General features: G+C 39.8%; 1 protein-coding gene across 1 annotated transcript in view; it reads right to left on the reverse strand.

Moving 5' to 3' along the window:
• The window catches only part of insra (insulin receptor a), a 55,453-nt gene that overhangs the window by 38,370 nt on the left and 1,706 nt on the right, over positions 1-15,377 (reverse strand). Inside the window, exon 2 of the mRNA XM_040142956.1 lies at positions 6,587-7,135. Coding sequence (XP_039998890.1) covers positions 6,587-7,135 — 549 coding nt within the window. The remainder of the gene's footprint in view (positions 1-6,586; positions 7,136-15,377) is intronic.

The raw sequence follows: 15,377 nt of genomic DNA on the forward strand, positions 1-15,377 counted from the left end.
CTCTTTGTTTTAGTTTGAACACAATTTCATTTACTTCTCGCTTCCTCTGAAGGGCTAAATACCATGACGAAAAAGCTACGGATTAAAGCTTCAAGGTTTAATAATATATCTTAAGGATAGGGAATGAATGGGGGCCATGACAAAAAAAATAGTAAAATAAACAGTAGGAATGATTCATGTGATGGAAGAAGGACAAGACTGGCTCAGGTTTAAAACAAAGCTTGCACCAGGCCTCAATATGTCAGACAGACACCAAAAGGCAGGGTCTTGACACAGCTGGCAGGTAAATTGTGACCTACAGTCGTAGTTTTCAAAATAAAAATACCACTAATGAACACAAGTCAGTGAAGACAATATACTAAAGCTGTAGTTTCTTCAAAGTTTCGTCATGGCAGGGGTCACTTCCATCTCAAAATAATAAAGCTCAGTAACAATATCCTCCTATTTCCCCACAGACAGCATTACAAGCAGCTAAGTTTGTCTTCTTTCCTGCCTTGCTGACCTCCACGGGTCAGCCATCAGTATTTTGGTCTCATAAAAGTGTCTGCTGCTACCGAGGCGGCACTCCAGGCCTGTGTGTCCATTCATAACCTCGGGGAGGAAGCAGACCAACAAAGAGAGGAAACAATTGGGAAGAACGCTCCGTGAACTTCTACGACCACCATTGTTCGGAGTGGAAAAGATTCATGGTGCCGTCAGCATTGACCGTTGTGTGTGAGAGCTTCAACAAGGTCGACAGAGAGGGGGGGGGCTGAGGTCAACGGTGAGGCGGGACCCATCCTCTTGCCCCTCCTCACCCAAGCAGTGACTGGTGACCTCGCTTTTCCTTCCGATACAGCCTGGGTGCATGACTGATGTGTTCATATCCACAATTACACCACAGTGTTACTCTCCTGTTTCCTAGCAGCAAGATTTAACAATAGCCATCCACTGTCTAAACACACACGCAACAGACACAAACACACACGCGCGCGCACGGAGGTTATGTCCCTGTATGATTTATACACACCCGCACACACTGACCCTGACAAATCTCCAACTCCATCTTGTGATTGGTTGACAGATATATGTGATGTGAGCCAAATGTGACTCATAGCAATAACCCACCTGCGACAGCCTGCATCAAACCAATACTATTGTCTCTTTGCCCACAGGCTACAGATGCACACATGCTACAAGTGTGGAAAGTTCCAAACCAATCTGAGGTGTCTGCTAAGAGCCGTTCTCCACCTTATGGGAGCTTGTTAAATATGCAACAGATCTAAACACTGGTGAAAGCTGCTGTGGTGGCTGAGGAGGAGGAGGAGGAGGAGGAGGAGAACCCCCCCCCCGTGTCTCATCTCTGGCAGAGGGTAGATAATTAAGATCACTTTTAATAATGTGTGTAAAATGCTAGCCACCTGGGAAATAAATGCTCATTTACTGTATCTTGACCTGAGCTTGGTGAAGGGCCAGCAACAGAAACTGCTCCACAAGGAGAACAAACGCAAGCCTGATTTGATTATTAGCTAGTTTTATTCCAGCAGGGTTTCTGCAGGGTTCACCAAGTTAAAGTTCAGACTTTTAAAAGACCTTTTTTCATATCAAATGAATGCATTTTAATACCTGTTTCACAATCATAACAGCCACAGTATGAAGTATGATGGAAAACCAGTTGGGACAATATCGCCCATCATCATTATTACCGTATCACTTTTTTTGTCATTGCTTCCCACAATTATAACACAATTATGACAAAGACCTGAACCTCCACAAAAGAGATTGAACAGGTTCCTGTGTGCATAATCCACTGTCACAGCAATCTTACTTTTTAGTTTATATACACTACCGGTCAAAACCTTGAGAACACACCCATTTTTCTAGTTTTTATTGAAATTTCAACAGTTGAAGTCCAGTGAAAGACCTTGAATGGATCAAAGGTAAGTAGTAAACTGCCCGAGATTAAAAAAACCAAAAGGTTTAGTTTCATATAAAACAGGCCTTTTCCAGGGATCAAATAACTGGTTAACTAACAGCTTTTCTGCAGGAATGGAAGTAAATGAAGACTTGAAAGATGATGTAAACATTTCCTACATGTGTTTTTCTGATTACTAACAAATGCTTTTTAAGACTTTTCAAGACCTGCAGATATCCTGTCCAGGATACCTTTCACAGGGCTGAACGAATTCATAGGGTTAGAAAACAAGCACTGAACTGTTTAAATGGGTTCAATTAATGTGATCCAGGGAGTTCCCTTCATCTGATCCCATTATGCCTATCACCTGAAATTTCCTTCAGGACCAAGTTGAAAAGTTACAGTAAAAGCAATTATATTAACAATTGTTGTGAACTAAAAAAAAATAATAAAGATAACTCCATTGGATTTCATTTCAAAGTAATCCAACGTGTGTGCAATAAAATGACTAAGAAACTACTTCACACTGGCATTTTCCCCAAACTTGAAAAAGAAGATGAAATTAGATATGCAAGATTAGGGGAACCCTTGAAAGCCAAGGGGTTTTAGGGCACTGACCATGAACCGCAACATTCCCAGTTTGAGTCTGGCTAGGCACCATTGTTCCATGGCATTCCCTAACGCTTTCTCCACTCATTTTAATTTCCCATTATCTCACTACTGTCAATGCTCTAAGACATATAATGCCCAAAAAAATACTAAAAAGAACATATACAAGACTTAGGTAACATTTCACGGAGAGATGGACATTTTGTCAGTGCTGTTCAACAGTGGAAAAAAATAAGATCTCGAGGGAAAGCCCCTGATTTTCTTATTGAGTCACAGCCAATATTTCAGCTGCCAGCCTGTTTCAAAGCTCAGACTAAGCTGACATCCTGACAGCCAAACAAGCTGTGCCACATAACAGCCATTACCAAAACATAATCAAATGCCCATTATCTTTAAATGAGTGCTGGCGAAAAATAGTAGAAAAATAGACTCAACAACAATATTTTCCTTCAAGCCAACTCGTAATTTCAACTCCATTTTTAAAAGAAAATCTTCAAATATTAAAAGACTGGGCACAGAATTAGGAGTTTCACAACTACTGATTATTACCAGTAACAGGGTTTTTTGAATTAGTTCGCGATATTTTTTTGGATTAACATTAAAGACCCGGACAAACTGCAAAATTGACAGGGACACAAACATTTGATGTGCGTGCAATTCCGTTTATACAACACTGGATGTCTGTGGACCTGATCACACTTCGTCGTTGTGTACGGTCGTACACGTGGTTTAAGTTTTGGGCTGCACACAGACGCCCACAAAGATGTTCACGCAGATACTCGTGGACATGGGCTGATACTATAATTTGATATTAACTTTTAGAAATATTATAACTTAAGAATACTGAGAGACTGCAGGGTTTGCCACTGCATTTTATAGTGGAGGCATCCTTTAGTGAGAGAGGCGATTGTTTAAATCCTTCAACTCAGCAGGTGATTAACTGATCAATCACACTTTACGATCACTCTGCAGTAATAAATCTGCCTGATGATACTGGCTAAAGTCATATTTTCCGTAACATTGTCAACTAGTGGTTTAAATGATCAAAACTCCAACAAATAAGAGTGTGGTATAATGTTCAATAAGTCATTTGTGACATGTCAAAAGAACAGAAACAACCTCTCAAACATGCAGTAATATGTCATAAATGTTGAAGCTCTGTTAGGAAAGCTTCTTCCTGAAGCTTGAAGATCTGATGTGCAAGTGTTTGTTTGCCATTTATCTTTAATAAAACGTCATTTCATATCAAACATGCTTGGGACCAAATTTGAACAAAATTTCAAAGATTTAATTGCAAAAATGACCAAGATGCTTCACAGAACGATGCCTTGTATTTGCCACTATTACAGCTATTGACATGGTGTGTGTGTGTGTGTGTGTTTGTTTGTGTCTGTAGCCAAATCTTATCAGCTCTGATAATGAGCATCTCCTGCAACCCTGCTTTGCCACTTTGTTGAATAGACGCACCCAATTTGGTGTAAAAAGGAAAGGGGAAATTAGCGGTGACTGCACTGGGAGAAGCTCAAATTACCCCTGTTATAGAAGCAGGGAAGGGAAATGGGTTGTGACTCCAAAAATGGGAGCTAAGCCAAGCCTTGTGGTTCTGCAGCTTTGTTTTCTGCTGGTGGACAAACTACAGAAAGTGTGTGACTCGCAGTCACCTCTGGCACTTACAGCATTTAACCACTGCCTATTCTCTGCAATACAAACGTTTTTTAGTATAACCATATCACCATTTTTCAGCTGTTTCGTTTTTCAGTTCTCTTTTTGAGTGACATCTATTGTCATTGAAAAAAAAAAAAAAGGTTACAAGGTAAAGGGTAACTTTTATCTCTAAACTGCTACTTCAGATCCAGCATCTATGTTTATACATGCATGTAAAAGAATCATTACAGTCACAACAGCAACAGACCAACATAGATAAAAGGAATGCAACAAGCAGCTTGCTTTTAGAACTACAATAGGTCTATAAAAAGCGCTAACAGGGTACATCTGAAGAGGACACCAAATGCCTTCCACTCTGTCCTGTGGTGCGAGCTGGGGCTTAACGGGTCTTTTCATGCTTTAGTGAAAGTAGGCAAAAAACCACAGGTCCCAAACCACAAGACCACAGGCCCTGCCCGTGCCGAATGCAGGCCCATGACTTGAGATCAGTGCTTGCCAGTCAGCATCTGGTGTTGATTCATCGACAGAAAAGGGCACACAATTAGGAAATCATATCTGCTGTGAGAGACTTTTTATTTAACACTTCCACCTTGACATTCACCACATCACCACAGTTTGACAATAGGTCCTCTGGGCCTATTCTGCAAATGTCTTCAAGGATTTGTGATGACTCTGAGCAATCACCTCAAGCACAAAGTAATTAGTGGAATAACTATAAAAACATTCTGAGGAGCATAATAATGGGCCTTGCTCAGCTTTACAGTAACTGCATGTAGTCGGCAAACCCCACACAAACATTAAATAAGAGCTTGAAAAGGCAAAAATTTGCAGAGAAACTGGTTCAGAAGAACTGTTAAACTAATTTACGCACTGTTGGTTAAATGGAGCAAGCCAAGGTGTTCAGACAGCACCCATGTGCAAAATTCTTCTTGGCACTTGAACTTGAACTCTTTGGCAGTGCGAAATGGGCAGGCTCGTCATTTTACAGTAACAGCCAGAACATGGTAGGAACAGCACATGCCGCAGGAGCTGTGCTTATAGGGGACAATGGAGAAATGAGCCGTGGTGTCCATCAAGTTCTTTACCTCCTCCACACAACATGAGCAATGACAGCCCTATAGTCTATTCAGAGTAAACATTCATAGACTAACTGGTAAGGCATTGCGTCACATTAGAGTACAGTTCAAGCTTTGCTGACACAGAACTTGGCCTACTTAACTAAACCTGAGCAAATGACACAGCTCTGACATTTCAATACTAAAAAGGAACACAACTAACTTTTGGCAAAACAACTTTGAAAGCTGCTATATATGATTCATTCTGACGCGCAAAAAGAACTATTTTGTTTTAAACAGTGACCCTCATCAGCTTTTATTTGGTCCAAATGGAGAGTTGGATTTTGTAAATGTTAGACTGGTTAGACATGTGGTAAAAGCAAAGGGGAATGGAAATAATGATGTGTTGATGGAAAGTAGCTGAGAAGATCTGCGCAAGGAGCTGGTGCTGGTTACTGGCAATAAAATGCATATGAGATTAATATAATAGTAGGGAATTATAAAAAATGAATAATCATAAATGTTAGATGTACTTTCTCATGTAAAGTGAGTGTAGTGAATATGTTCTATTGACTTTTTAACATCACAGCCTCAGGAGGAACATAATTTAGAAACCACACTGTGACAAATATGAGAGATAAGTGAGCAACGTCCATCTGTTGATCAAAACCATAAGATGCAGTTGAAAGCCCTGGAAAAAGCAAGTTAATGGATCTTGACTTAAGGTTGACGAATGACAGGTGACTTTATTTTTCAACAGGAAATTTTCCTTTAATGTGAAAAGTTTCAAGCGTTGCCAAATCTTGGTAATGTTAAGCTACAACTAACGATTATTTTCATTTTCAATTAGTGTGTTGATTTTTCCCCCGACTAATCAATAAAACATTTAATCAACAAAACATCAGCCCAGCAGGCTGCGCTCAGTGGTATTTAGCCCTGATCAAGGACAGCAGACTATTTATCACGATGGGTATAAGAGCGAACCCTAACATAAAATTTGCCGCAGGAACAATCTCAAAAATTATAAAGTCGCGGGACGAAGGCAATCTTCTTAGCAATTTATAAGCATGATATAAAAATTATGTCAGGCAGTCATAAATAAACAAAAAAATATTATTTACATAATTGATGTCATGATGAAATTATACTGACAGGTGTTTCTATTATTTTGTCCACCCCATTTATAGTGATGAGGGTAAGCTAAATAACAGAAACAGTGATTTGCAGTATGGCAGTCCTGGATTAGTGGTAAGTGGTATTGCTATTGTGTGCAGACTGCATGACTCCAGTTCTACCATCAATAATAACAGAGGTCAAATATATTGCATGAGTGTTAGAGAATTATAACAAAAGGCCTGCTTACTTCTTTGACAGTGATTCTGCGTCCAGCAGCGTTCGCTGAAGTGTCCGTTGATGGTTGTTGTCTGACAGGTGGTCTTTCCGATGGCTGCCCCTGGGCACACGTCTCCACACTCTCTGTCGTTCTTGTTGGCCATGATGTAGTTGTCCTCTACTGAGTCCAGGATCTTGGACCAGTCCAGAGTGGAGAGATAGCAGAGATCTGGGTTCTTCTCAATTCTCACTGCTCCTCGGGTGATGTTCATCAAGCTTTGGAGGCCGATCTCTCGCAGCTGGAGCATCTCAAACACCACTAGGGCATAGTTGAAGAATAAGTTGTTGCCTCTGATGACTGTTAGGTTGGGGAAGAGATCGCTGAGACTTTCCAGGCCATAAACCCTGAAGAGCAACAGATAGTCTGTGACCACTGTCAGCTTGGGAAAACTGAGGCCCCGGAAATCCTCTGGCTTGGTCCTGAACATGAGTAAGATCTTCAGGTGGCCTTCGATCACAGTGCAGTTCTCGAGCGTCTGGAGCTTGGTCACATTGTTCCGGATGTCCTTGCTTGGACAAACTGAAAAGACAAGAAAAGAAAGACACGGGTTCTTTAGAAAAGAGACACATTCACAGATGATTCGCAAGAAAAGACAAAAAGAAAAACAATTCAACTAAAAGTGAGGCTTATGGGTAACTTAAGAGTACTGCATTGATGTGAACAACAAAACAGTTCCAAAAAACAATTTATCTGGTGCAGTTGTCAGCAGATTACAACTGCTGAACATGACTGATGTGTTAGGTAGGAAGTCTGCTCTGTAAACTGGAAAAACAGGGTTGAAGAAGGCAGACACAGCCTCAAGGGGGAGAAAAAAAAAATAGATCTTTTCGTAATTAGAGAGAATATTTTACTGAAAAATATGTAGTTATGTCTCTTTCTTTGATGAAGACCAGACCATCTTTACTGACATTCTGTTTAGCAACCACATATCTGGCAGTGAGCCACCATCAAATATGGAGTGCTGTCATCAGAGTCAGGCTGTGCTCATCCTTGGTTAGGCTGAGTTGATTTGTGGAGTTGCTTCTGTAACTCAGGACCATAAAAAACATTAGCTAATGCACTAAAAATATTTGTCTGTTAGGGGAATTGAAGAAGCAATGGTTGTGTATTGCACCAGTACTGGATTTGTGGCTTTTTTCGTCCCTCACCCAGACACATGATCCGGTTCGATGAGAAATTCCTTAACTATACTGTTGTGCAGAACGGTCACATTTTCACTGCTACAGTCATTTCAAATTCTACTGTATCACTATGATGCAGTACTACAGATGAATGTAGGGCTGCAACGTAAGATTATTTATCTGTCAATTATTTTTTAAAGTACTCATTTAGTCTATTGAAGGTCAAAAAGTAGTGACAAAGCCTAGCACAAGTCGTTAGATCCCAAGGTGATGCCTTAAAATTACTTGTTTTGTTCAACTAACAGTACAAACCTCAATAATATTCAATTTACAATAATATAGAGCAGAGAAAAGCAGAAAATCCTCACATTTTAGAAGCAAGAACAAGCAAATTTTTACTTTTTTGCTTGTTATAACTTATAAATAACTTAATCAACTGATTGTCAAAATAGTTGATTAGTTTTCTTTCAATCAACTAATTGATCTATCAACTAATCATTTCATCTCTAGATGAATGTCAGCCGTACTGCAGCTGTACATAACACAGTGTAGTGACCTTGAAACCTTATGTAAAATATAGCAAACCCTTTTACACTCGGGTGTCTGTATGAGAAAAGCTGACAGTAATGAGGATTTCCTCAGCTCCCGCTTCTGGAAATCAGCCAACTTCTTAAAGCGTACGCTTTTTGTGACCTAACACAAGTAACGACGGTCATAGACGTTTTCCTTTGCAGGTGCATTGTGGGACATTCCAGCCCCAGTTTTACAGTTCGTAAGTCCTGGGTGCAGCTGGAGGTGTGCTGCCTGGTGAGAGGACTGTATTTGTTTACCACCACGGAGATGGGCGCATCAGGCCAACTGGTCAGCCATGTGGGGAAGAGGTGTAACAGTTAGGCGTGCACCTCTTAATGGCAACAGCTCATTTTACACTTTCTGTTGCATAACAGTACAAGACAACCAGCAAGCACGCGCACGCTCACGCTCTCACACACACACACACACACACACACACACACACACACACACACACACACACACACACACGCAGAGTGTCCAATCACTGAATGTCCAAACAACAAGCTTTTCACTCCATGACCTTCACCAGAAAGCTCACTTTGCAGCAGTTATCTAGAGTTCAGCCTGCAACTTTGAGGGCTTATTTAAAATACAGGCTAAATGTCCTAACATGGGTTTAAACTGCAGCCTATTAAAAGCAGCTTGGCTAGTTAAAAGTACATTTCTCTTTTTAAAAACTACATTTAGATCCGTAGCTCTCTTTGTGGTCTTAGGAGCATTGCTGAATTGTAAGCATGACTGACATGCCACAAACCTGTACTTTCAACACATCCACCTCCAAATGAAACATTTCCGATCAAACTGAGGGTAACTGCCAGAGGAGTCTGCAGTAAATGTAGCCTACTGTAGATCCATCAAGGAACACATTTACAACTACAAAGAGCCTCCCCCTTTCTCACACAAGACCCCACACACAGTAAAAGAAATCTGTTTAATGAACAAAGATGGTGGCAGTGTGCGATACTAAAGGGACGGTGTTCGCGGTCCTCTAGTCACAGTAAAGGCAACCAGCAGACTACTGAGTGACCCTGTGGAGAAGGCGAATCATCACAGGGCGGCGAGTCCAGGCTCCTATCAGTGTACACTTTCAGCCAGGCCAGTATTTTTAGCACCGCATTCCCAATAGAGAATCTAATACACTCCAGCCGTACAGATAGTGGCTCACATTGGAAACTGGAACATGGTACCCCTGGTGTGTAAGTGAGGAATTTTAGAGCAGCAGCAGGGAAAGAACTGGCTGCGCTGACTTCTCCATGTGTGAATGCTTAGTTTAGGAACAAAAATCTGGCAGAAGTAGGAACTTCTTTGGAGGAAAAAAAATTTTTTTTTTTTTTTTTTTGTTGTTGTTCTAGAGCAGGGTACTGAAACTCAGTCTGTGACGACAAGACAAGACTCACATAAAACAGACCAGGTGCATCCCAGAATTTAAATGGTCCCTGTATCGTTGAGAAAGAGGAAAAACTGGGAGACGTCACAAAGGTTACTACGGCAACCAGGCCAGCTCTCCATACATCACCTACTTTGAGCCAGACGACCAAACACAGCAATGGTGCTCCGAATTGTCAATTAGTGTCATTAGAGGGGCAGATTTCTATTGACTGATGCCTTTAGATTCTATCTCTCTCTATCACTGCCTGCTCCTCTGAGACAGATGAACTTTTAAGGTTAATTAAAAAGGAGCAGTATGGTGGTTTCCCGTTTCAGCAACACTGTGAGCAAAGAAAAACCTGTTAATAATAACAACATGGATGCGTCCCAGACAGGAGGGAGCTTAAAATCTGAGCTTAAAGGTTAAGGCTGGTGGTGTTTCGCTTTTTTTTTTTTTATCATGGGAAACAGATCCCATGAAAGGCCCAAAACCAAAACTTAATTTTTCCTACTAAGAAGACAAACTAAGTTGATTTTTGGAAAGTGCTTTAAATAAAGGCACAAGAAATGTATTAAAGTGACGTTTAAAAAAAACAAAACAAAACAAAACAAAAAAAAACAGTCCATTATGGTAAAGTACTATGGTTTATTCGTGACCTTGGAAATACTAGCTTGGCACAATAATCCCAACTAAAGGTCCATTTATTAGTTGTTTCTGGAGCTTTCAACTACATAACACAGTCTTCATCAGAGGTGATTTTTAACTTTAAGCCGGCAGGGAAGAAAAAGTCCTAAAAGTACTATGGATGATATTATAATAGCTTATGGGTTCACACTGTCAACAGACCCATCTCCATGACAAGTGAGCAAATGCAACCTGCTAACGAAGGATGTGTGATACATTTGAAAGCTCTGGAGAACACGAGCAACTGGACCATGAGTTGGAATTGTTTTGTTAATACCAATTTAAGAAGTATAAAATTGAATTCTAAACAAATCTATCTAGCAAAAAGAAAAAAAAAAAGAAAATTATAAAAAAATATAAAATTATAAAATATAAAATCAAATTATTGCCTGTGTGGAGAGAGTCAGGCCATTGCTTTGTGCATGATAAACACAGCCCACTAAGAATATTTCTCAGCAGGATATGCAGCTGGTTTCGGTCTCTTCAGGTGATTTGCTGATAATCATTACTAGAGAAAATAACACCAGCATTATCCTTTGACCTTTAGGCCTGATTTACATATAATGAAAATACAATCTGTGTCTGCATATCTTATCCGGATAAGGGAAAATGCACCTTATTGCAAAGTATAAATGTATGCAGCCAAATGAGCCTGGATCCAATGGATGACATCTGAAGGTGGTCTGGTTCAGATTGTGTTCAGACCACAGGCAAAATCAACCAGGTGTAAAGAAAACCCATACAAAATCGATCACATTTGAGAGAAAAAAATCTGCCCATAAGATGAAAATGTTAACAGACAGCTGACATTTGTTACCCAACTGTCACAATTCCCATGTCACAATCCTATATAATTAATGCAGACAAGTTGCAGACAAGACTACACAATTAATACCAAAAGTTAATGCAACAACAATGATTCATGTTGTCGTCAGGCATGTTGTCGTCCTGATAAGGAATCCAGATAGATACTATTGTGCGTGCCTGATGTAAATCATGCCTAGGTCACAAGATGGTCCTAAATTTAAATCAACATGTACTCAACTAATACTCTGAAGTGTTGAGTACTGTATGTATCTATACTAAAGGAAGTTCGAACTTCACCATCTGCCCACTGTGTGCTCATGTTCATAATGTCAAAATCCAAAATGCTTTCACTGCAGCGGCAAGCATCAACAGGCACTGACGCTTCTGATCTTGTGAAGGAGGTGGATTTGGGGGGGCCGGGGGCTACAGGTTGTTAGACTGATGGTGTATGTTATCGCTGGGCCTCGCAGAGAACTGAGGCCTCAATAAGCACGCAGAACACAAACACTCAGTGATTGCAACACTTCCCGTTTCAAGGTTTCGCTGTTCCCCTGCTTTCCAACTTAGGCTAAAACTAACTTCAGATCTACAAAATGCCAAGGTCACTGAGATACATTCACTGTTTCCAAACTGTCATGTGATGTAATCCACTTCAAGAAGGGTTGTAAAACCTAATCATCTCACAGTTTGTAAGGTATACTGTAAACACCGCAAACAACTTTCAATAATTCTGTCTTCTGAATTGGAAAAATAATCACATATAACCAAACATACTCCTGTTTTAAAAGGTAAAATCAAGATCAAACAAGCGGAAAGTCTTACAAATGTTTCGCCCCAAGGTTATGTTTAATAAATCAGCATACTAACATCTAACTTTGAAAGGCAAACAGAGTTAATTAACAGATGCACAGGATTAGCTATTATAGCAATTACAAAGTGACATTACCACAACTCAGACACACAGCCTTCTTGGGAAATTGCTAAAGGGTCAAGGCCATCCTCAACAGTATAGGCTCTCCTATAAATGTCTTGTAAACAGTCGCAGGGGGTAGAGTGGGATATCAAATGTGCCAGCTGTTTGGTAGGGGTGACATGGAAAGCATAGCACATTAACAATATAACACAGTACAACGGACCAGGGAATAAAATTAAACCAAAGTAATTCGGGCTCCAGCCTTTAAATAAAGTAAAATCGAGAAAAGAGGGAGCCTATAAAACAACAAAGTTCCCTCTTGGGATTGTATGATGTGTAACCTGTGGATAAATGGCTTTGGACCAAAGATCATTTGGTGATTCAGTTGCCCACCAGTTGCCATTGCTAACACATTATTCTCTTTGCTGGTTGGCCAAAAAAAAAAAAAAAAAAAAAAATCCACTGTATATAAAAATAAAAATTAGAAGCCTATCATTTTCCCCTTCATTTTAAGTTTGGACATCTGTTACTTTGAAAACCCACTGAGACAGCAGAGTAATTTAACACTAGAATGGTCATGCTAGAACCAATAGTGTAAGTCTACATTCATAGACTTAATCAGAATACATATCAGTTTCTTAAAAATCTTTAAGTTCGTGTGGGCGTTAAGGAACATTGTTGGCAGTGGGGTAATCATTACCTCTACCGTGTGAGAGCACAATAACAAGCACATTTCCGTTTAACAAGAGCATTGTGTCAAGGGTAAAGATCTGACACAAGGCTTCCTTGTGAGACGCCTGTGTGGTCAAAGTGAAAGAGTGCAGGTGTGTCTGATTACTCCATTTTCAAGCTGCATATAATTTTCAAATGTGAACCTGTCAACCAGGATTAGACAGCCATTGTTGAGGGTGACAAGCACAAAAATCATTCTATTGTGTTCATGTCAAAATGCATTCATGACTTTGGTACTTGAAACAGCAGTGGCAGTGTCTGTGTAGTGTTTTTTGGAGAGGTGGTCGGGAGGTGACACTTTCATCACCTTACAATTGCTCTCCTTGTCCGGAGGCGTAAATCAAGGGCACCAGGTCGTTGGATAGGTGCCCGTCTACAAGACTTGCTCTAGCCAGAGTGGTACTCAACAACTGGCTTCACGGCGAGCCCCTGCTGTTTGACACTCTTGATAAAATGATGTGTTATCACAGCACAACAATATGCTGCAGTCTGACAACCAAACCCCTGAGACCTCAGCTCAAAACCAGAGGTGAACCAGACTGGAATTTAACCGCAGTTTGTGCCTCTCATGTATAATTATTACATTCAAGTCATGGGGCTAAGCTTTTGCTTTAAAAAAAAAAAAAATTACCAGTGCTTTTTGAAACCCAGAGGGTCATCCAACAAAACTTACTGCTGTTCCAAAGGTCGTTCTAGAATCGTTCAAGACTTTTCCAACCATCTGGATAAAAAAAAATATTCGCTGTTGCATGATAAAAAAGATTTTTAACCCGTTTCCAAAGTTATATTTGTGTCCAGGTAGTTATAAATGACATATGACAACATCCTCGCTCGTTTTGTGCGACACACGAAAAATATAATCACATTATTTTGTATGACAATACAAAATGATGTAATGTATGGCATCAATATAGACAAATATAACTGATGATAAAACTTTTGAGTTGAGTTCACTTTATTGGCTATACAAAAACTGTTGTCTTGAGAGTTCATAGTACAAGAAGGACAGACAGGACAACTTTCAATGCATCATACTGATAATAAAACCATAATTTACACAAGAACCTACTAAAATACACCAAGTGCCATAAATAATAATGATAAGCTAAAAACAATATTCCTTGAAGTGGAGGAGGTTTACAAATCAGAAATCCAATAGCCTAAACATATTAAAATTCACAAAACACCATAGATAATAACCATACACTTGCCATTCAAGAGGCGAACAGCCTCAGGAAACAGCGGTATAGTCGAAAAGTCAAATAACCTTCTAATGTATGTACAAATTGAACAAATTGAGCACAGACATATCATTTCCAGCTAACTATCTATCTTTGTTGGGAAACAGTGGTAACATTTGAGAAATGGATTATAAAAGGTTTTCATCCAGAAAAGAGTCTTTGAGGATTTCAGAGATATGTTCAGAACAGCAGTAGTTGTTGTTAAACAACTTCTACTGGGTCTTTCAAAAGGTCACTTGGTAGTTATTTTTTTGCAAAAACGGATGCATGTAATGTTACTACATGAGAGGCCCGAACTGGGGCTTGCTGGAAGTATGAAATATGCAATATGTAACAAAACATAAGACACATATTAAGTAACATGGACGAATTGGATCTAACATTTTCACCTTCTCGTCGATGCAAAATAAATTAACATAATTAACACTGCCACTAAATGTAAGGTTCCATTATTAAGTGAATTTTTCCATCAAGCTGAGCTGGACAGCCACCAAGGAGTAGCTCAGAAGATTTCCTGACTTCGACACTGGTCAGCTTATGAAATCAGCCAGTGTGAGGCCCAGGTTCCACTCTTCCCTTCTGTGGTTCACCCTCAAGTCTGAGAGGAGTGGGAGGAGGAGAGGCTACAGTGCAATTACACAACTTGCTTTTGATTTATGTCTTAAAATTCTCGCTCAAACTGGTTTGATGACATCGCTCCATTCGCTCCTTGTTAAAATCTGATGAAAGGTGAGAGAGTGTGCGCTCTTCTTTTCCTTCAGAGCACCCCTTGAAACCCATCTACTGCCATGTGCTGTAGTAATGTTTACATACAGTGGGCAAACTTCTTATACTGAACATAGGAGGAGGAGCTCCTCCAATAACACTGTTGGTATCAAGATTATTCGAAGACAACATCAACTTTGAAGCCAACAAAAAAATGGATTAACACATTTGATCCATTTAACAGTATTTACGGAGTGTTCCTAGTAATAAATGCATCTGTTTAAGCTCATTATATTTTGCAATTGTGCCCGAGAACTAGTGCAGTGTATCTGGACGTGCAGACAAAGAATTTGAAGGAAATTTTTTTGAGCGATAAAAATAAAAACTATTCTTTTTTTATACAGCTAAATCACACTACACAGCAAAATACATTTAAGCTGCCCATAAAGGGGGTGTTAAAGCAGAGCTGCAATGATTAGTCGTTTAATCAACTGAAAGAAAATTGATCACCAGCTATTCTGAAAATCAATGAATTGCTATTTTTCAAGCAAAAATGCCAAAAATGTCATGGTTCCAGCTTCTCAAATGTGATATTTTGCCATTTTTCTTGTTC

This window comes from Xiphias gladius, chromosome 14 (assembly GCF_016859285.1).
Source record: "Xiphias gladius isolate SHS-SW01 ecotype Sanya breed wild chromosome 14, ASM1685928v1, whole genome shotgun sequence".
NCBI lineage: Eukaryota > Metazoa > Chordata > Actinopteri > Istiophoriformes > Xiphiidae > Xiphias > Xiphias gladius.